Raw genomic sequence first — 24,049 nt, 5'->3', positions numbered from 1 at the left:
TATAAAATAATTGTTTATTTTAAATATAAATAACATACCATTTTTAGAAAGAAAGAAAAAACACTACAAAATACAACACTTGTCTGAATAAAAATGTTATAATGTATTTGTTTGTCTTTATTAAAGAGTGATGGTAAACTGAAGCTAGCAGGGGGATTTCTATTGTATGTGTGAAGTGTAGCGCAATTATATTGTTATGGAATAGAGATAATATTCTCCAGATGGTTCAAATGTCAAATGACAAGTGGGCGTGACTTTCTTTACTACAACACGTGCTTTTGTTTTCATTTTAATTTTATTGAAAATGCAATAAATAAGAGTCTTTGTCAATCCGCATTGATGAATGCAGCAGAATAAAAAAGATTTACATTTTTAAAATAAATATATAATCTTTTTCATAATAATTTGCTAAAAACTGGTACCGTGAAATCGATATGGTTGTTTGATTTCCTGATGAGATGAAAATAACATGTGCTAGTGGAATCATCAATGACCCTTAATATCCATTGATTGGTTTTCACATTCCCACAGTTGAAGTCCCGTTGGTAAGGAGGCGGTCATCATTTGAATCACAGAAGCTGATTGGTTGATCAGGTGCCATCTTAATCGTAAAACAGTTTCCCGTGGGATATATTAGCATCCTTGGGGACATAATAGTTACACCATACACTGGAAAGCAACAAAAGCCATACCCGAGAGAGTTTGTTCCAGAACCCGAGTGAGACGTCAGCCCGTGTAAACAATAACAGTTTAGTCAAAACTTTTTATTCAATGAACAGCAAAAATATTTCGACAATTTAAACTCGGAGATAATATATATTGGTTTATATTGAAGTTTGATAATAGTATGTGTTTATTGTGATCAAAATAATACATAAATGTAAAATATTATGATAAAATTTGTTATTTGACGAAAGGATTTCATGTTTGGAGTGACTGAGCCCGCACCATCAAGAGAATTAAGTACCGGTCCCATGAAGGAAGAACCTCATCCCGTTAGTCAGAGTAACCCCGTGAGAAACTGGATGCAGCCTACAGTAGTAGACCAAACCGCAAGGTAATTATTTCTTATTTCTTAATACTTAAAACAGATCGTAAACTTTATCTTTTAACTTGTTTTTATTATTTCTTATACTTAAAAACAGATCGTAAACTGTATCTTTTTAACTTGTTTTAAATATTTTTGCATTTACGCGCTACCATTTTTAAGGGAATATTTAAATCATGAATGAAACCCCAAGAGTGTATTAAGTTATCTGTCGTTCAATTCCCAGGTAAGATTGTTACAAGAATTGCCAAAATTCTCACTGGACCCGTCCTGTTACTTTTCTCTCTGTGTTTCCCCATTGGAATTTATTACCACTATATAAATATATTTGCAGTGTCGGATTTGGCAGAGCTCACTTCGAGAAACAACCTCCCAGCAATTTACGCAAAAGTAACTTCTTTCATTTTGTGCTAGCTTTATATGACAGACAAGGACAGCCCATAGAAGTTGAGAGGACAGCATTTATAGACTTTGTTGAAAAGGAAACGGTAAATATTTCATTTTCATTTTCTTTTTTAAATTTACATTTAATTTTTTAATTTTGTGATATTAGGTATATTTAGATATAAAATGCCTTTTTGTAAAATACATTTCTTAGTGAAAAATTTTGTCCCGTTGAATTAGTATTAAAATATGTACAATATAAAGATAAGGACATACAATATATCTAACTAGAAATCTTATTATTTTTCAGGAAGTTGAAGGACAGAAAACAAATAATGGAATTCATTACCGATTACAATTATTATATTCTAACGGTAAGGTTTTATTTTATTATTATTATCATTCACTATTTGTTTATTTATGCAGTTTTGTTTAAAATATTGACAATAAATAACAATTTAATATGCGTGAAATAAAAAAATAAGGGGAATTTTATTGAATGAATAATAGCAAAATTGGAATATTTTGTTTTTATTAAGTACCATAAAATCCGTATGAAGGTTTATTAACCGTAGCAAAGATCTTTGATGACAAATTATTCGATGCATGATAAAATTGTTGTTAGGACATTTCATAAAAATAAAATTTTCTAATAACCAGAATTGCGTGCTGGTAATTTTCATTAAAGTGATATCGACCACCATTGCCTTAAAGTCCCATCTTTGTCGTCTGTCTCGGAACAATTTTTGTACGATATCAACGGTCAGATTTAAAGAGGATTAAAACAATATTTGTTTACAAATGCTTTAATCGGATGTTTTACCAATTTAAATTCAAAACCACACGTGTTAAGCGTACCGTTAATGCAGATACAAGGACCGTTAACAAAATGTTCTAAAATATGATTATATGATTTGGAATAACATGTGGTATATAGAAAACATGTGGAAGTTTTAAATTATAAATGAATATTGACTTTCCGTGTTAAAAAGGCACTGATGATGACAATTAACAATATAACGGTTTTATTCTTAGTTTGGTCGATGAAAGCGAAATAAAACAAAAACAAAACCTGTAGAATTATAAAACTGACAGCCACAATTCCCTTGTGTTTTTCTTGTTAGTTTTACTAACACGTCTAAAAAATCTTACAGTTAAACCATTTTTTTTTTTAATAAAAAGATGAATATTTTAATTAAATGAATAAATTTACTCGAATCAAATTTTATACAGGCATTTAGCAACAAGAAAACATATCTGAACAATCTAATATAAAATACATTCCATCCAAAATTCTGATACTATCTTATTTATCCTTTTAATTATAATTTCTATATACCATGAACTTTGTTTAATTTGAATATAAAGATTTAAATACAATTGTTCATATCTATGTCGTTTAGTCCTTATGAATAATTGTTTCATGAAAATATATCCCTTTTAAAATGCTGTGCGTTGGAAGCACATTCATTCAAAACTCACTTTTAGAACGCTTAAACTCAAATTTGGGAATTTTTATTAATACCTCGCCTTACCGGTTCCTATATATATTGGTCCTGTCGCATTTTTGTTTGAATATTATATTCAGTGTTTGTGGCATTTGTTTTGGTATTGCGTTATTAATTTTTAAATGTTTTAGTTCATTCGTGGTTATATTAAATCCGGCAAATGATTAACTCTCTTCTCCTACTCAGATTTTTTTTTGACTGGATGCTTGATTTGTGGATTTCTCTTTGACAGGTGCCCGACAAGAACAGGACCTATTTATACGGCTCATTGACTCCGTTTCCAAACAGGTAAGTTTTGTGATATTTATCATAATGTAGCAATTAAACCCAAAACAAATGAAGCAGAAACGATCATCACCCTTTTGTTTTCTCTTCAATGGTAATGGAACCAATACAATATCTATCCAATTTTCAATGACTTTGTAAATATTTGTTTTATTTTAAATAGGATTTCCTCTTTCTGTTTCCTCACCAACGCTTGTTGTAGTTGTCATAAATCATAATTATATTTCAAGGTTGGATGCAGGGTTAATTTGTATAAATGGAAGTAAAGTTGTCCTAATGATAAAAATTGTCACAATCTTTTTCACTATTTGCCCAAAAAGTTAATGATTGCGACCCTAGTTAATTGATCACTATGAACAATAATTTAATCACTTCAGTTCGATACAAGAATTTCTGTTTTGTATTCCGTTAATTTCGGAACATATGGCAATAAAGACGACCGACTTTGTTAAAGATGTAAATGAAATTCCAAACAATTGTTTAATTCCGTCTATTACCAGTCATGGGCGCGTGCCGAGTTCACACAATCCATCCATTTGAACATAACTACAGGCTCAATTTGACGGAACTAATTCACTGAAAGAACGTGAGAGATATAACCATCTAGATTACCAAATGGCAAGAAATTGGTCCTCAAATCAATTAATAGCTACCCAATCTTTTTACTTTTTATTGAGTGTCGATTATTCCATTCAATCACTTTCATCATTCGGACCAATCTAACATTAATATTTTATTCTGACAGCGTTCCGAAATAAGATGTCGTCTGCAGTATTTGGCAATGAATAAGATATTGATGTTTAGTCAGATTTTCAAGAAAAAGCAGTTTTAGGAAAACGTAAATCTCTGAGACAATTCAAAACTCGCCATTTCTATTGCTGTTGTTTATTTATATTTAACTAAGAAATGTAATTTGTTGTATGGTGTACATGTTTCCCGTATATTTTTTTTCCAGGCCATTATATACGAAGGTCAGGATAAAAACCCAGAAATGTGTCGTGTTTTACTAACACACGAAGTAATGTGTAGGTTCGTACCATTTATCTTTTTTTATATACCTATATACAATTTTTTAATATAAGTCCTATGTAATTTCACGAATTATCATGTTACCATTAATAAAGGTTATATTTGAATCATTTAAAAAAAGTATTTTACTAATACATCATATTTAGAAGATTTCAAATAAAAATAAAGGAAAATTTATGTGATCCTGGGTGGTAATACTGATTTTTCAAAACAGAAGGATTTTCATTGAGATTACTATTTTATGACCAAACGAAACGGACCGATTTTCAACGAAAGAAATCCTCTATTTGATCATTTTGACACTGTCATCAAATTACAATGCCATTTTGTCTTTTATGTTTACAATTAATTTATATATTTAAAAATCTGACAAGACTATTTTTATTATCTCTACATGCTACTTGAAGATACAGTTAAAAGATGCTGGGCTCCCAGCTGGGATTGTCACACTCAGAAATTAATGCACGTGTAAAGCTTGCGAAATAATTAACTCCCCATTCGTTACATAGTTTCGACAATTAGTTTTTAATCAGTTGCTCTTTGTATTCGTTATCATCTTTACCCCCTCCTATCGCGCCCGTCTGGGAGTTGACGTTTCACATGCTTCCGTGAGTAATTTGATAATATATACATCTTAAATTAAATTATCACCATAACATAAAACATCTTTGAAAACAGATTACATTGTTTTAGTGGTTGAAGAAACATCAATGAAAAAGCAAACTTTTAAACAAAACGAAAAACACAATCATAAAAATAAAATCTTTCCTTCTACAGAAACGGTCAAATCCTTACAGCAATAGACCAATCTTTTTATTTGTTTACCTATTTTTTTTTCTTCTTCAGTCGGTGTTGTGATAAAAAGAGTTGTGGAAACAGAAACGAAACCCCTTCTGATCCAGTAATCATAGATAGGTAAGGTTTTATTTGCACTAGCAGTTTTGTGTATTACTTTTGTTTTGTTTTGCATGTTTTTTTAAAGATATAAATCTGTTTTAAAAAACAAAGGTCGATGTCTGACCTGACCTTGTGATCAGAAGAAAGATTGCTATCCTTTTTATGGTTTGTTTAATACACACACATTTGAATTCACGTGCTGAATTAAAGGTATTATTTGTTCACCCTGTGATCCTGAAAATACGGACGGTATTGAGTACTAAAAACTGTATGTAGAGGAGAAGAGAATATGGGCACTTATTAAAGCACGATAGTATTTTGTATATAAGCTTTGATTACCCCGACTCCTGGTCCAAGGACTACCGGACTATTTACAACATATCTACCCAAAGTGAAGAATAGCACCAGTAATTTCGCTGTATTTGTTTTGTAATTTTCTTAATTATTTGTATGAATGTTGTAGATATTTTTTCGTCTCTTTTGAATTCCTTCACATGTTTAAAATTTGGTACAGTGAGAGCCTAACATGGGGGCTTCTGTCACGGCAAAATATTGGACAGTATTGGTAATATTCAGATGTCTTTTTTTGTCGAACTTTTGTTGTTGTTTGTTAAGCCATTTGAATACATTTACCAATACCGGTAATGACCTATTATTCACATTCATTCCATGAATAATTTGCTTGTTATTTGAAGTGTCTTAAATGCAATGCGACAAACAATGTGTAATTTGATGGCTTAAATATTTGAAAAGTTTTGAATATCTAACAGATATATTGCTATTAATAGATACAAACCATATAGTAGTAAATAATTCAAGAGCCTGATAGAAAAAAAAAACATTGAAGTTTGTTTGACAGCTTAAATTTCTAAACTAAAATGAAATATTTACAAAATAATTATTGATGAGGAACTAGTATCGATTTTGGAGATGATAATTATCGTGTTTGTCATCGCGAGTCGATTTACTAATGTTTAAAAAGACAGTGACTTTTCAATGTTTTATAAGTTTAAAAGACTATATGAAGCGCGACAGAAAGATACGATCTAAATGCTTTTCTCTGGATATTTGTCCCGCACTATAGTCTATGGTCTATGCTTTCATAAGGCGATAAGAGATTATTAAGAAATAATTTACGATCCATTTTACACAGTGCTGAAACAAACAAATCGATGTTGAGCATCTTCCATTTCCAAAGTTAATCCTGTTTAATACATCCAGTCTTCTTTATTATCTTATTAACAAACATATTGTATTACGATTGGTTTGGTTTAGCATGTTTAGTGAAATTAATATTAGAAATCATAGGTCAGAGAAAAGAATTAGTTTCCCGGAAAACACTGCATACTCACGAACCATTATGGTACTTTTTTTTCAATAGACATTTTCGTCATAGTTATTTCGCATTACTTTTACAAATAAAAAAAATTGGAATTGAGCAAATAATGTTATCTTTTAAATATCTCGTATCCCGCTTAAAATGTCTTTATTCAAAATGATAAAACAATAAAAATGAAAATAATCCCATATTTATAATAATATTGTACATGTATATATACTCTTCAAAATATTTATATAAGACGACATGTATCTCTACAGATACAAATGTGTTTTTATCTTATATAACGAAAAAATAAAAGCCTATATCACTTATATTCCTGAACAAATTTCCTAGAGACCGCCCAATTGATGGAATACATCTACTTCAAACACTCTAGTAGATCTAAAACGAATAAATTTTGCGTTTTACTTTTTTCGTGCACCCTCCAGCATCCGGGTCTTTGATCATTGACATAGAGATAGGAGCAGATTGTCACGCATCATACTGGTGTGGAGTTTTTCCTAGTTTTAATAGATACAACCATCTCTGGGGAGACATTTTACGTGTATCCTCCTTAAAGCTAGATTACCTTATCAATCCTGAGGATATTCTAATAAATTTTCAATATTCACGCACCATTTCTTAGCTTTAGTTCTAACTTTTATGTGATGAAACCAAGAGCCGTGTGCAAAGTGTCGTCCCTCCTCTGGAAATCAACTAAGCATATTAAGAAAATTTGAAATCAGTTTGATGAAATTATATAGATTCAAATTTCAGATAAAAGGTTTCGAGAATTTTAAACTTTTAAAGAATTTTAGTAGTTAATTTGAATTATGATATTACATTCAAAACTGTTAATGTTGTCCGAAATATATAAACAATGGAAAAAACATCCTTTTATATCATAAAATCTTTCAAATATTTTGTTTTTAAAAATACAAAAAAAAGAAAGAAAGAAAACAATTTGTATTGACAGCAACAATTTAAAAAGGGATATAAAAAGTCTTTAGTTTATATAATTAGATTTTTGAACGCTAATGAATTAGTTCTACAAAATAAAAGCAAAAGCTTCACATTGAAGAACCAATTTAATATATTGCATTGTCTATAAATCCTAAACACACATTTTAATCAAAAAATTAAAAAGACTTTTGAATGAATTCATAATATCATAAAAGAAAAGCGATTGTTGTGTACACATACTATTAAGGGAAGTCGGTACATTTACTTTGTGTATCACGAATGAGCATATCAGAGCATTATCAATTGGAATGAATTGAAAATGAATTAGTTATGAATCTTTTATACTTCTCTATTGTGCAAATGGATTCCAGGGCATGATAGAAAATGTTGGCATAGATATATTTATTCCCTCAGGTACTCTGGTGGTTGTTTCGTCTCTCTGTGTTGTAATTCTGTTAATGAAATATTTGACGGGTCCGCTATACTTAACTGCAAGCTAAAAGTATCGATAAATAGGTGTGAGTGAGCATAAGGCGAAAGTCATTTATAGTCTCGGCTTTATTGTTCAAGTTTGTTTTGACATCTGGCTCACGGTACGTCTTCACACGTAAACAATGCGCCACTTATACCTAACGTTAATCATATTTAAAACATAATTTCATTTCATTTTAACACAGATTAATTGATTTGGTGTAAATATTCAAGAACCAGTACACGTTTCGTAAAAAAGGACATTTTTCCCCATTTCCATTTTTATTCTTTGATTTGGTGCATATTTAATTTCAATACAATCTGTTATGTTAACAATTTGTATTAATTTCATATGATGGTTGCTGTGTCACACGTTTCAAACGCACACCAACAATTATACATGTTGTTAGTAATGTCTAGTATTGTAATATGATCCGTGGCTACCCCTTTTCATGGAAAATAAATATCTTCTTCAAATATGTATATACTGTTTACTAAATTTAATCATTAGAAATTGTTACAAACTCAAATTACGTATACAGATTGACGGATGGTGTGCAGATTATTGATGATAACCGTTTACCGAACTTGAAAGTCCTTTTTGTTTGGTTTGGTTGTTCGGTTGCTGTCTCACTCACATTTCCCCCGCTACTCTTTTTATTCACATATTTAGTTACATCTATGTCATTCATCAATAGACGTATTTTAAGAATTTATATATAATAGATCTTTGCTCTTAACATTGATGACTTTTTGGGGCATTTTCTGTCAAATTAAGCTTCAAAATAAACGACGTTGATTAAGTTTTGTTGCCACCAGGCTTTAGTCCCGTTAACCATAACTTCATTAATACCGATAGCCGATATAAAGGAATTATTTGTCTGTGTTTTTGTGACGGCAGAATGCTATCTTTTGCACTTTGTCAAGATCTTTGCTGTCTTTCTGTTTTATCTAGATGTGACTCGGCTTTAATTCAACTCTTACGTGATTAAGGGCATCAAAACAAATGAAAAAGTTTGAGGGAGAATATTCGTCCTGACTACAAGGCATTTAAAGATTCATTATGGCAACTTTACGGAATGATTTTTGACCCGACTGAAAGTGAGATAAGGTTTTTATGGTCTGATTCTAGATAAACAGATTGTTTTCCTTTTTTTCCAAATGAAATTTCCGACAATCCTTTTAAGTAGGAATTGCTGGAGACATGAAGTAAACTGTATAATAGTACCGTTCGCTCTGAAATTTGTTTATTAAAAAATTTCACTGGGAGACACATAATTGAGTAACATCATATTTTTCAGCCTTTGATTTTCTGGTAAAATAACATAAAGAACGTTAAATATTTATTAATTTGTTTTTACATGTACTAATATAAACATAAACAATAGAAATACGACCTTAGAGTTTTTTTTATGATAGTTTTGACATAAATCATAATTTTAGTGCGGACAGTAAATTCTTATTTAGTCGTTTCATCTGACCTCATTGCTTTAACATCCTTAAAACTTGAATGATATTTGTATCTTCAGTAATAGCTGTGTAATTAGATAAGTTAGAACAATATCATATTAATTGACAAAAATGAACATTCACTGTTTATAGAAAATGAAATAATTTTATTGTCCGGTTCATCGAGTTCTCTTTTCTGGTAGTGCGATCGTTTATAGCCTTCCATTGCTTTCATCGAGCCAATTTACAAGTACTTAAATGGAAACCAGGATCTCTCAGCCGTCTGACCATGCTGAACTAAAAATTAAATAACCGACAAATTAGATCTGACAACATAACTTCAATGTTTTAAACAACAAAAAAAAAGAGATAGCTTCAAGTCTTCGCTGCAGAGTCTGTCATGTCTAATGTCATGAAAAGGCTGACGAAAATGTTATTTCATATAGTTTTACAATTTATCCTGAAAGCACGATGGCTTGGAATAGGGTTTAATTACTTAACATTCATAGCAGAAAACTGGGAATAATGACTAAACAAATAAACCACTAGAAAAAAAAATAAAGACTAAAAACAATTCATATGAATTGAGAGAAAAGGGACACATATTATTTAAAACATAATATACACTATTATATTCATGTATTATTAGAGAGTTCGTGTCGCTCAATCTTCATGTTTATAAATAATAATATTTTTAACTCCGTTGATTACAATATTTATCCATTCTCTCTATAAATTTTCAAATGTTTATATAATAATATATAATTTATCGAGAGTAGATAACCATATTACTCAAAGGAAATAGTTTCTCTATGAGTTAATGAAGCATGCACAGGGCAATGTTCGGAAGAGATTGGCCGAGAAATAAGCTGGAATTCTTGTATTAATGTAATGGAATCATAATTTTTTTAATATTATAAATAAAGTAACATAATCATTGCAGATTAAAACTTACCAAATGGTGTTTCTCTAAACTACTAGATAATTTATCCCGACTTCGTCTAAATCAAAACCTGTAAACCAGGTAAAATAGTAGAGCAAATGTGCAAGAAAGAAATGCTTCTGAAAAAAAGAAGACAGAATTTTATTTATATCTTTTCAACATATTATTTTCCCCTTGGAAGAATTAGTAAAGAAGTGCTTTAAAATGCAAACAAAGCTGCAGCTATAAATTCAAATTTGCATAGCTTAAGGGAATCTGCTTTTTAAAACATTTCTCAGCAAAAATAAGAAGATGATGACTTCTTTATTACAAAACAAATGCAAAAGAAATCCTGTTTTATTGTTACACCTGAACGTAGAACTGTTTTCAGACATCGGTAACATGTCTGTGTCACGCGAACGTGTCTTCCTTCACAACTGATCGTTCAACAAATCTTATGTTAACTTGAAAAAGATTACCATTTTTATAAGAATTTATCAACACTGAATATTGATTCTAGCGAAACATTAAGTAGAAATAAATATCGAAAGTAATAAAAAATAATCCAGCTTGATTGAAAAAAATCTAAATGTATCTGCTAAAGTTAATCGCTTTTAAAAAAAAAAACTGATATACACACTGCCGTTAAATTGGAATTCTAGATTAGCAGTTAGTTGATATTACAGGAGCATATAGTCATTATAAGAAAATGTGGTGAAATTGGCAATGGCCAACTCTCCACCAGAGACCAAATTTTAGAATGTATACTTTTTGTTTATAATTGAATGAATGAATCTTTATTGCATTAGCAACAACATTGCTTTAGCATAATAGAAGGTATATACATATTTGACAATAATATAATTATACGACTTTACTTTGCTCTTCTTCATAAATCAAAAAGATGTGATATGATTGCCAATAAAAAATACCTCTCCACTAGAGACCAAATGAGTCTGAAATTAACAACAAAAGGTTACCGTACAGCCTTCAACAATGAGTAAAACCCAAATGACACAACAATTAACAATAAATGTTAACCGTACGGCCTTCAACAATGAGTAAAACGCATACCAAATAGTCAGCTATAAAAGGTCCTAAAAAGACAAGACAAATGTAATTATTCTTCTTCCTTCTTCCACCTTTTTCGTAAATTGAATGCTCAATTTGTCGTTTTAAAAATAAAATATGTCTAAAAATGCAGTATCTAGCCAACAATGAAAACATAAGTATACAAAGCGAATAAAATAATAACATGAACATAAAAACAGCAAAACAGTTCCTTTGAATAAATCATAAAGAGATGTACAGTTCTTTAAGTTTTGTTTGTGTTTTATTTTATTTTACTCTTGCTCGTTCATGAAATCATAGGTTTCTGTTCAACAATTCGAAGAAAATTGAGGACCTCCACCTACCCTTCTCCCTCCCACAGAAAAATGTAAAATAATTCATGAATTTGATTTCCTTTACTTTATTTATTTAACATGGATTTAAATGATTTAAATGGTTAATTTAATATTGCTTTTTTTCATCCTAACATTTCTTTTTTTATTGTAATTTGCCTTTCTTTTAATTAATTTACCTGTAATACATATAGATATATAAATCACAATAATCATTCATAAAAGAGATTTATTTCCTATGTATTACATGCCGTCAACTACAATCAAAAAGTAACTACTATATGCCGTGACAATACAAATGTCTGTAACGTGCCGTACCCGATCCGATAAATGATCCCCTCTTGGGATGATCTAGTTAAATAAAATGTTGTTCTTTCCTCCTGTAAGTAAACCGTTTTCGCACTAGATTAGAAAGTTATATATGGCCCCATAGGACTTGACTGTTTGTATTGGAATATGGTATCAGAATGGGATCCCACGCATCACCAGCTAATTTTATTTTCTGGATTAGTTTAACAAGGAGACCTCTTGGGATCCCTACTTTTGAATATTCATGGTGATCTCAACGAGTTTGCATTATCAAGAGAACTGTTATCCTATTAGGGAGAATATTCAAATATATTTGGACAAGAGTCTCCTGTGGGAAAGTTAAATGCCTAAATCACGTATCAAATAAGGTTTATCACATGACTATTTACATAACATGTTTATAGATGGAGTTGATGTTGTGACGTCACTACATTGCTGTCTAGGACGGTAAATTCAGAACAGTGTGAAATGAAATAAAAGTACTTTCTGTAAAATTATTAAAATACAAAATTCATCATCAGAAATTTCATTTGGGTTTTATTCTTTTTAAATGATTTTACTAATTCAGACGAGTGAATTTATAAGAGTTTTGTAATGGATTATTGATCTGGCGTGTTAAAACAGGTGACAAGTTGATGGAATCAAACGCTTTACAATTAATGTATGATATTATATCATGGCTTCTGTTTTCATCAACTTATTTTATAATGGGAATACACAATAAAATTCACGGTCATATGGCAGTGAATAAGCTACCGATTCAGAAACTTGGTCTTGAATCTGATACGATTTCATCTTAATAGAATGATCGTATGGTGAAAAAGTTAATTGCATTTGCCAAATGACGGTATTCCTTCTTGAATTATTTAACGATTTGCAGGATCGAGAAAGACAAGGATTAACACTTTTAATGTTGCTTATTTTACACCATTGCTTTTTATAATACATATTCAGTTTTTGGACTGAAATTTATAAAATATTCATGTGAAATGTTGCAATTATTTCAGTAAAAGGGTTCTTCAAATAGAATTAATAATGATCATTGCTGATACGACAATTGAATCGATAATTCTTAGGAAATCATCACTTTGAAACAAAATATTTAGTTGTATCTACTTTGGAATAAAACATTGACTTTGAGTTCAGACGAGGCACAAAGATCAGAGTAGCAACAAAAAATAACTTTCGAGTTGAAGATTTAAATTAATTTTGTTGACATTTCGGTACAAAGACATTGATTTTTCCGTTATACCATAAAAAAGTAATATGAATTAGGCAGCAGTTTATGACTGAGTTTTTCTGGTAAATAATGTAGCTTTAGCATTAGTGGTTAAGTAAAAGATCACACTTCGGAACATTCTTAGTCCTTCTAGTCTAATGGGGCAGAATTTCATCTGGTCACCAACATTAATCATTTTCCTCATTTTGTCTCAGTAATGTGATTAAGTCTTCGATTTCTTAGTTGATCACCAAGCTCAGCAGTCGCCATCAGGAATTTGCGCGCGAATGACAGAATTTATTGTATCGTCTGCCTGGGTGCAGATGGGGTCCCCTCTCCTATCTGATGAAAGCAGTAATTGAAAAGCGTTAACGACAGTCATTTTTCACATAACTGTTTTGTGGATCTCCTTCAAATTACCATTTATTTTATTTGATTGCCCTCCATTGTTCACACTTCTTGACCTATTGGCGGATTATTGCCAAGTACTTTTCATTCAGAAATTCTGTTTTGTCTTTTCAAATAGAATATGGGCTCTCTGATAAAAAATATTAATGAATTTTTATATTACTGTAAATTACAATGTATGCATCACTGATAATTCATAAAATAATTTCATGACATTAAGATATTTGTTATGATATATTTTGCAGTAAATCATATGTTCACCATTTGGTCTGAAACAACGAAAATCCTACTCATATATGTGTGCATGTGTGTGTCTAATATGAAAGACAATTAGTCATTTGTAGTATATTTAACCTGAATTCAGAGAAATAAACAGGCAATCTAAACAAAAAAAATGTGTATCAAACACTTTTATACATGCAAGAAAGACCAACTTGCTGCGCTTTAGAGAATTCTGATGACTAATTAGGGATAAAACTCCCAGTGGCTTTAGATTGAAATGTGAACAATTAAAGAGAGGATTGTGCATTCAGCTCAGACCTCCGCGTGACAAGGATCATATCCCAGGGGAACCACGTGGTCGATGTGTATCGGGAAGTCAAAATTACAATAGTCAATGCTTTAATATTCTCTGTAACTTGTTTAAGATATATTTTTTACTCAATCAATAATTTCGATGTTTGCTCTGTTTCAAATTAGGTTTCAGGAAGAATGTTATGGTAATATCCATTGGTTCCGTTCTCCATGTTTTCTGAGAGAGAAAAAAGATGTTTCATTATTCCAATTTTTACATGTGATTATTATTTTCCTTCAGACTTTTCACACCTTTTTGGTTAAAAGTGGATGCTTAACGTCCAGTGTAAAGTATTACACGAACCTGTCACAGTTTGTAGCACATGCAATCATACGTTAATGCAATGTCATTGTTGACATTTCATAGTTTCCAAATAGTTTATTTCTTCAGTATATTACAGAAGCTCTAAATGGGCTGGTGAATGAGTTTTTACTTTAACATCTTGTCAGTACATTCTTTAAATACTGTCTTATGATAGTCATGATTATACACCATCTTTGCCAAACAATATTTATACGTTTTATGCCATGGAGAATGTTTGTTATGGTGTTTCTTTGCATCAGACTTTATTTTACAACATATGGATAAGTTTAAACTGCATAGAAAAGGTATTATTTTCCATCTTTTCTTAACCAGCTCATCAAAGTTGAAAATTAAGTGGTTTGAACGTTGATGAGGGAGTTTTATAATGTAATATATTTTAAAGCGACAAACTGTTCCCTTGTGTACATTTTATTTAATAGAACAAACGGAAGATAAAAACATTTAGTTACTATTTAACCTCTCTTCCTTTACCAATGTTCTATTCATGACGAATTACTCTCCACGGGTTTTCTCGACTTGTCAGCGAAACCAGCTTAGTAAATTATCTAAATAGGACCCTGAAGAGATCCACTTATATTTATAGACTGAGAGTATAATTAGTGTTATGGTGCTTAATTGACTTTACTGCAAGTTGTCGATTAAAGGGGCAAGTTGTGTTTGGATGACGGAATTGAAGAATGTAAATATGAGGACTATAGCTTACATGAAGATGTAATATAAGCATTGAATTATGGCAGTGATCATCTGTGACAGTTCGTGTCAGCCATTGAAATGCGTAGGTTTGTTGATGTTGTGCGTCTACTGGGGATTAGTCCGCGATAATCATACAGATTTATAATTTATATTGTTTATATTAACGTGACAATAAGCAATATTTTAAGACAAAAATGAGCCAAGTGACAGTTTAAGAGCCCTTCTGTTAAGACATGTTAAAAACATAATTAATATTTTTAACGAGTATATTAAACAATATTTTAGCAAACAACGTGAAGCTTTAAATATAGCCATGTTGTCTTATACTTTTATTTCTGTCAGGATTTAGAAAAGTCCAAATATACACTTTTTTCTAGGAATTTTCAGCGGTTATGTCGAGTAATAATTTACAGCATGGCTAAAATAATATTTAATTAATATACATGTTCGTATAAAGTGTTGTTTTCACAAGTTTGTATATTCGTAGCTTACCATTTATAAGAGTTAAATTTAAATATAACCAATACATATGATAATATGTGAATAATTTGTGGAATACCACAGATTATTAATAAGTTAAATTGTTTTTTGTTTTCAAACTGTTCTGTTGTTTGTGTTTTATTAATGCGAAATTTAAGCATTAAACTGTGGTTCTTTTCCCTAGTGTTTAAGTTCGTTTTAGTTATGTTAAGCCGAAGTATGGTTTTGTGTTTTGAAGAAGCTTTGACGGAAATGTAATTCCCTATTTGTCCTTACCAAATATGAATTGAAAAATATTTATTCATTTATTAATAGAATTCAACCTTTATATGTGGTTTTTAGTATGCAATTTACATCTATTCTGTTGATTTCTTTTGCCATGTTTAAAACAAAACACTAAACAAATGTTTTACCCCGCCTGACGTACATTCCTTTTACGGAACCTGGTTGGGGTGGTCCGGCTTTTGTTATATCAAAATGTGTGCATGGTTTTTCTTCAACTTTGATAATGTTGTGTTGTAGACGTTTGATAATCTCTGTTATATCTATTCGGAACTATTTTCGTGGTTGTACTTTTGAGAGCATACATATATTGAAACGTGTCAATTGTTGAATTTTGTATGTATCTTGACCTCTAGAAATCTGGTTTATTTATATGTTTGGCCTGCTGTCTCCTTCGCGTATTTCTCACATCTTCTTTTTTATTTATAAAAAGCAGCGTTTCTCTAAAAAAAACTCTGCATGCATTCTTCAAAATGCACTTTGGAATACATAAAAATCGCAATAAAAACAATGTTATTTCTTGCACGTATCTGCATTTACTTGAAGTTCAAAACATTTCCCAAAGAAAACCTTTGATGTCTTTTCCCTACTACAATTTTGTAGTGTTCTTTTTGTGATTGGGAATATTCTTCATCAATAAAACCTCCAGTTGCTGATTTTAAATAAGTCATATTTCCTAAAATGACCATTATTTTTACCACTGCGTATAGTGTTCTGTCAACATGTAGTAGTTATAAACTCAATAGTATTCGCCTTATATAAAGTTTCACCAAAGTATAAATGTATGTCAACATTGTATTAATTAAATGATGTTTTAGTGTTTAAAAGTGCATATTTCTCTGCATGGTATAGCCAACTTTCCATAAAAAAAAAAAAAAGAGAGTACAAATGCTCTGACTAATTTGACACAAAAACAATTCTGTGTTGACTTCTATGAAATTAAGCATTATTTGATAATACACTTAGACGGTGACTAGAATCACCAACAAAGTCATCGATTGGTTCACACTTGACCATAACTGACAGTGGTTCAAATTTAATTTTCCATGGGATCGTCAAGGTGTAAAACTTTTTGCCTGTTCGCATTCTAATAGATCATTCCAGCTTTATGGTTAATATGGTGACCCTATCGGCCAAAAGTTCCTGATGCAATTCTGGGTCTCTAGAGGGGTATTATTCATTTAACGAATTTACATCATTCACCTAATCAACTGGTATCAATATTAAGTTGATCTGTGTGCTTGATTAACTGATCAATACAATTCAGGAAATCGTCATGCTGTAGAATATCAAGGTTTTAAATTAAAACTATATAGCCATCAGTACTTCCGGTGCCACTTGCACATATACATATATTTTCTGTTCCTTAGCATATATTTGCAATGCAAACGATTATTGTTTTGGAGTTGTTTGTGTTTTTTTTTGGTAAAAGATTCCCAATGCTTTTGCTTTTATGTTATGTTTTATGCGATTTATTAATGAATTTAGATTATTGGTACATTAATTTTAAAGATGACAACCATTTGATATTTAAACACATTCCACTGTCACGGTTGCAAAACATTCGTTTCCATTCTGTCTTGGGCAAAGTCTTTCATGTCCAGTTCTTACCAGACCAAGTTTTTCATTTTCAAAAGCTTCCAGCTCCCTCCCTCCCATCCCACCCCAACCCACCACCAAAAAAAAAGTTCGCCCTCTTAGTAATATCAGTCTTGGCACTGAAATGTGTATTCTCACTAAGTCAGAATTTCGACTTTATGTTTTCTCGCTATCATTTCTGTTAATAAAATGCTATGATTGAAAAGTGTTTTCTATCGGGCTATCGACTAGAAAACGCTTGACGTTTAATGTATGGGATTACGATACTTTTGACGTTTCTAGCATCCGATGTCGTGTTTTATATTCACTTCTATCATTGTTTTTATTCATACTCCGTTTTCAATAGTTGTAGATCGGAAACTCTTATTTAAAAATCGATTATCAAACTAATTCAATCAGTAATCTGTGATATCCGAAACATTTCCGGATTCACTTAAAACCAAATATCATTAGATGATTGCCGATGTAAACCGTTTCCGATTGGCATAAATGGGGCGGCTGCAACATTACTGAGCTGTCAATCAAAACCAGCCATGCTGGAAATAATATTCTTCCACATTAAACAGATCGATATATAGTTCTTTGTCAGGTAAACTGTTCGTAAAGTGGTTTTCAATACATTTCACTCTACTTTTAAATAATGTATATCCTTTTGTTTTTATACCATTCTTTGTTCTGGTAAACAGCATGATTGATTATAACTAGCATAAGTAATTGTATTCTACAATCTAGGGTGACTTTGTAAGATATAGAGCTTATTTTCTACTTAGAACAACTTCTCGCACTCGATATGCTTTCATTGTGTTGCAAATGTTGGACTAGTTTAGCTTCAACTGTAAGATTTTCGGTTCTTTCTTCATAAAACTTGCAAATGCTAAATATTTCCGACTAACAACTAGTTTATGTCATACCATGATATAAGTGTCATTTTTGTAGAAACACAGGCAATCTTTCAAACACAATATAAAAAAATATCAGATTCCTTACGGTTTGATGTTGATACATACATATCATTAAGATCCCTTCATTTCATTGTCCTGCAAATTTGAGGTAGAAAAGGCCCCCTAGTGTACACCCTTCTTTATATTACCACTCATCACCAGATTTTTGCCATTTACAAGAATATAAGATAAACTCTTAAAAATCACGTTGAGTTTTGAAATTTGCAATCCTCCGTCAGCTCAGAATCTACCAGTGAAGCAAATAACCCCAAACTTTATGAGAATATCCGATCACTGTTTTATCTGGGTTTTAATTTATATATTTTTTAATATATTTTTTTAATGGGCTATTCTTTTTTTTCTGGTTTGTCTTGTTTTCGTTTCCGTATATATATTATGATATATACTTTTCATGATTCTTGTGTCTCATTATTTTTATTGGTTTTTTTTCGAACTTTTGTACTAATTCTTGTACAGTTTAAATAGATGATAGTTGACTTGTAATAGCCAGAACCATTGTGGTTATATGAAACAAATATAATATTTGAGACCTGTTTATTGACGATGGATGAGATAAATGCATGGTGATGAGCTATAATGAAATGAAAAACGTTGCTGTTAATATTCAGTTGTTGATTTTTATCATTGAATTATTGATTGTAACATGCAATATTCATAACGAAAATGTAATTATAAAGAATCTTCTTAATTAAAAAATAACAACGTTATTTTATTGAAAGCAATATAATTCACCTGTCATGATCATTTTGTTTGTTTCGTTTGTCAGATACAAAAGACATATTTATTCATCTCCATTTCATCCGAATAACATTTTAAGCTTGACTTATCCTTTTTTTTTATTTCTATGAGAGCTTAACTCTTTATTACTTTCCTCGTTCTATAAACAAATAGTAAGTGTCATCTGTGGTTCTTGCGAAAACAAATACTAAGTGTCATCTGTGGTTCTTGCGAATACAAAAAGTAAGTGTCATCTGTGGTTCTTGCTAATACAAATAGTAAGTGTTATATATGTAAGTCTTGTTCCAAAACAAATAGTCAGTGTCATCTGTGGTTCTTGTTCTAAGACAAATAGTAAGTGTCATCTGTGGTTCTTGTTCTAAGACAAATAGTAAATGTCATCTGTGGTTCTTGTTCTAAGACAAATAGTAAGTGTTATCTGTGGTTCTTGTTCTAAAACAAATAGTAAGTGTCATCTGTGGTTCTTGTTCTAAAACAAATAGTAAGTGTCATCTGTGGTTCTTGTTCTAAAACAAATAGTAAGTTTAATCTGTGGTTCTTGTTCTAAAACAAATAGTAAGTGTCATCTGTGGTTCTTGTTCTAAAACAAATAGTAAGTGTTATCTGTGGTTCTTGTTCTAAAACAAATAGTAAGTGTCATCTGTGGTTCTTGTTCTAAAACAAATAGTAAGTGTTATCTGTGGTTCTTGTTCTAAGACAAATAGTAAGTGCCGTCTGTAGTTCTATTCTAAAACAAATAGTAAGTGTCATCTGTGGTTCTTGTTCTAAAACAAATAGTAAGTGTTATCTGTGGTTCTTGTTCTAAAACAAATAGTAAGTGTTATCTGTGGTTCTTGTTCTAAGACAAATAGTTAGTGTCGTCTGTAGTTCTGTTCTAAAACAAATAGTAAGTGTCATCTGTGGTTCTTGTTCTAAGACAAATAGTTAGTGCCGTCTTTAGTTTTGTTCTAAAACAAATAGTAAGTGTCATCTGTGGTTCTTGTTCTAAAACAAATAGTTGGCCGTCTGTAGTTCTGTTCTAAAACAAATAGTAAGTGTTATATATGTAAGTCTTGTTCTAAAACAAATAGTAAGTGTCATCTGTGGTTCTTGTTCTAAAACAAATAGTAAGTGTTATCTGTGGTTCTTGTTCTAAAACAAATAGTAAGTGTCATCTGTGGTTCTTGTTCTAAAACAAATAGTAAGTGTTATCTGTGGTTCTTGTTCCAAAACATATGTATGTATATATATAGTTGAGCGTCATATGTTCTTTTTCTTACACAAATAGTATGATCTCCCCTTCTATGCCAAAATATCTTACACCGTTCGGTCCAAAAATATTGTCAGTGCTTGCCATCTATATATAAACATGCTGAGCTGTCAAATTTTAGTCGAAGAAAATATTCGTAAGCTGTAACAGGAACCTGATGATTTTTTTAAGAAGAACCATGTTTCAAACGCTCATTTTACCGGATTTTGTTAGCAGTACTGGTTACGATTGATCACGAAAATTTCACAGAGTTTTACATAAGGTTCATTTAAAAATAACTTTATTAAATGGCATTATCATGATCTTGATGTAATGTACTTTTATATTTGTAGGTTTTTCTTGAAATTCTTCATGAAATGTAATCAGAACTGTCTGAAAAATGCTGGTAATCCACGAGATATGCGCCGTTTCCAGGTAATATTTTCTTAATTCTTCTAGGCAGTGATCTGAAAAGTATTCTTAAATGTTAAAATATTTATTTCAGTTTTTAATAACTTTCGCAATTGATACATATATTGCTCAGGCGTTGATATATGTTTCAGTTATGTTTTATTTAATCTCATTTTTGTCGTGTGAAAATGTCGAATCTGACAAATCAGTGAAAGAATACAAGTACATAATGAGAAAACAAAGCGAAGAAAAAGCGCTATTGTTAATACAAGTTGACTGTCTTTCAGAAAAATGACATTTTATAGAATTATTTACAAATTACAATTTACGTTAAACTAAGAAGACATTATAAAGCTTTTTTAAGTATTACCCTAAGTAGAGCTGAGAGGATTAGCCTTGTCAAAACCTAGTGATTATAGGAAAGATTTCTCAGAGTTAATCCGAGATTTTTATTAATGGCAAAGGGGCTTTTCTATATGAACTGATGCTTCTCCATTACGGTTCCACGATACACCTTATAATCTCTTGTGTATTGCAACTGCTATTCCGCATATTTTCCACTAGAGAGTTTCCATTTCATAAAATCCTAAGCAGAAACGTATTGAGGCTAATAAGCTTAAGCACAGTCCGTTTACCAAACGAAAAAGCCTTAAACTTCAATGGGAAATGGCTTAGGAGAAAATAATGGAAGGTTGTTAGCGAGCATCGCAGAGGGATTTTTATGTCGTTTGTCAAATCTCTTTTGGAATTATGTAGCGGTGACATTTTGTAAAGAATGATGTCTTCTCAATCCTAGAACAAACAAATAAAATCTTATTGTGATAATAACAGTAGTTTTAGTGACGTTAATTAGCTGTCGGTGTATTAAGAGTAAACAAACTTTGTTTACTGATGTGCCTCACGGGAGGTGTATTGGTTAATTAAGCCAATATCAGCATCATTAATTCACAACGTTAACCAAATATTAGGGCTCATAACATGAATATTAAATCCACTTTAACAATACATATATATCTTTGCAATACCCGAAAATAAGTAAAACGGTACAAAATAAGTAAAACGATACAAAAGTTTATATTTATATCAAGGAACATAATTTGAACTTTTTTTCCACTATAATGTAGATTTATTTTCTGTTCCTAACAATTATGTGTTTTCAGTATATAAAAATTGTATTTTAATAAAAAAGTTTTTTCTTTTACATTTCGAATTTTAAATTGAAAATCATGTACGTTCAACGTTTTTACACTCTTATTAGTTTAAGAATTTATTTATTTATTTTATCACATTATTTATTTGGGAAAGGGAGAGATATTATTAAATAAGTAGACCTTCATTTATTCTGTTCCTCATTCTTTTCTTTCTATCTTAGGTAGCTATATGTACAACAGTAAGTATTGAGGGTCCAATCCTGGCGGTCTCAGACAACATGTTTGTCCATAACAACTCGAAACATGGCAGACGTGCACGAAGATTAGACCCGACAGAAGGAGGTATGCAGAATGAATTTCTTTTATCCCTTTTTTATTTCTTTAGTCTTTAATCACTTATTTCTAGTTAACATGACCTTTTCTATGATAGATGCACGCTCCCTTTCTTAGATCAGCTCCGGAGTTCCTCCTGTGTATTTTATTTAGTTGTGTTTTGCTGCTTTTTCTCTTTTGTTTTTCTACTGCTTATTGTTTTTGTTTTATATTTTTTTCGTCAGTTCTTTTAAAACTTAACATAGTCCAGCAGTTTTAACATATATTTTTTAACGTAGTCCAGCAATTTCAATATATATGTTTAAGGTTGCGTTGTTTTCCTGCATTAACAAACGATTGACAAGTTTTAATTGGAAGTTATTTAACATAAATAACTATTTGTTACAAAAATTATAAGAATGATTTAATTTTCATTTTCAATTATAGCTTGTCAAACGTTACCATCATTGAGGCTTGTATTATCGTAAGACAATTATTCTGTGATCAAAGACTATAATTTTAATTAGAACAACAAAGCGGAACGTTTGAGTTTGACTTTACGAAACCAGCTGTGTGGAATTGAACTCCGAAAGTCCCATCTGGCTAACACTTCGGAACATCTGTGGTCATAATCAAATATGATAAAACGTTTTATCACAAATAAAGACAATAGCCACTTTCTTCAAAACTGTATTTATAATCAACTTTCGAAATAATTTTCCATCTTTAAGATTTTATCCTCAAGATGAATAAAACAAATGTCTTAGAAAATCATTTTTGTTTTCTAAATAAAAAGCAAAACAAAAAATGAAGTTGTTGGAATAATGTATTGGTTTATCAGAATGACTTTATAGATATATATTCTTACTGGTTACCCCTCTTATTTAGATACCTGGTTACTGGCCGACCCTTACTCCACCAGGGCATTTTCACGTTATCCAAGGGACTCGGGTATGCTTAGTAAGTAAAAGTTTATTAGTACCAAAAACATATTAGCTGTTAACAATATTTTGGATGATCATTATTATGTGATGATAAATTGATTTGAAAACCTGTATATTTACTTTTATTTGCACTTTCTTCCATTTTGTACTTGTGCACTTTTTATTTTCTTCTTTCTCTCACTGCTTATTACTTCTGACGTCATTTTTTCTGTAAATGTGAAAAAATTCTTTTCAATGTTATTCGTTTTAGTTGTACAACTATACTGTGAAGAAAAAGACTATTCATTATGATTTCTTTTCCAGCTACACCTTGTATAAAGGCTATCTGTCCGAGCGAGGGGTGGACGTCAGGTGGAACAACAGTCATAATCATAGGGGACAACTTCTTTGACGGTCTACAGGTGGTCTTTGGTACGATGCTTGTTTGGAGCGAGGTAGGAACTTCAATTTTGATTTATTTTCCCCAATTGTTTTGTTCCTTAATCTCGATTTGGATTTTCTGTGCATATTTCAACAATTCGTTTTATATTTTTTTGATTTCAGTACTTTTTTCAATATATTGAATTAGTAGATTTGACATTTTCTAAATTTTGGCTACTGCTGTACACCAATGAACAAATAACCATTCTTTTGATTCAATTTTTAAAAAAATACTTAAAATGTTTTTTTTTTCTAGTTTTGTTTTTAAGGTTTTATGCACTCAAAAGAACATTATTTTATAGTTCATATTTATTA

General features: G+C 30.8%; 1 protein-coding gene across 3 annotated transcripts in view; it reads left to right on the top strand.

Annotated features, from left to right (window-relative positions):
* Positions 1-578: 578 nt before the first annotated feature.
* LOC134714985 (transcription factor COE1-like) overlaps positions 579-24,049 on the top strand; it is a 31,019-nt gene continuing 7,548 nt past the window's right edge. The window contains exons 1-10 of one of the 3 annotated variants that reach the window (XM_063576779.1): positions 580-1,057; positions 1,383-1,536; positions 1,743-1,806; positions 3,173-3,228; positions 4,181-4,254; positions 5,101-5,169; positions 20,850-20,931; positions 22,280-22,400; positions 23,259-23,330; positions 23,618-23,748. In XM_063576779.1, coding sequence (XP_063432849.1) covers positions 924-1,057; positions 1,383-1,536; positions 1,743-1,806; positions 3,173-3,228; positions 4,181-4,254; positions 5,101-5,169; positions 20,850-20,931; positions 22,280-22,400; positions 23,259-23,330; positions 23,618-23,748 — 957 coding nt within the window. In that variant the 5' untranslated portion in view covers positions 580-923. Of the gene's footprint in view, positions 1,058-1,382; positions 1,537-1,742; positions 1,807-3,172; positions 3,229-4,180; positions 4,255-5,100; positions 5,170-20,849; positions 20,932-22,279; positions 22,401-23,258; positions 23,331-23,617; positions 23,749-24,049 lie in introns of all 3 variants that reach the window. The other 2 variants (XM_063576781.1, XM_063576780.1) reach the window with 2 other exon arrangements.

The sequence above is a fragment of the Mytilus trossulus genome, chromosome 4, assembly GCF_036588685.1.
Source record: "Mytilus trossulus isolate FHL-02 chromosome 4, PNRI_Mtr1.1.1.hap1, whole genome shotgun sequence".
NCBI classification, from domain to species: domain Eukaryota; kingdom Metazoa; phylum Mollusca; class Bivalvia; order Mytilida; family Mytilidae; genus Mytilus; species Mytilus trossulus.
Note: the sequence above shows the minus strand (reverse complement) of the source record. Positions and strands in the feature narration are given on the sequence as shown.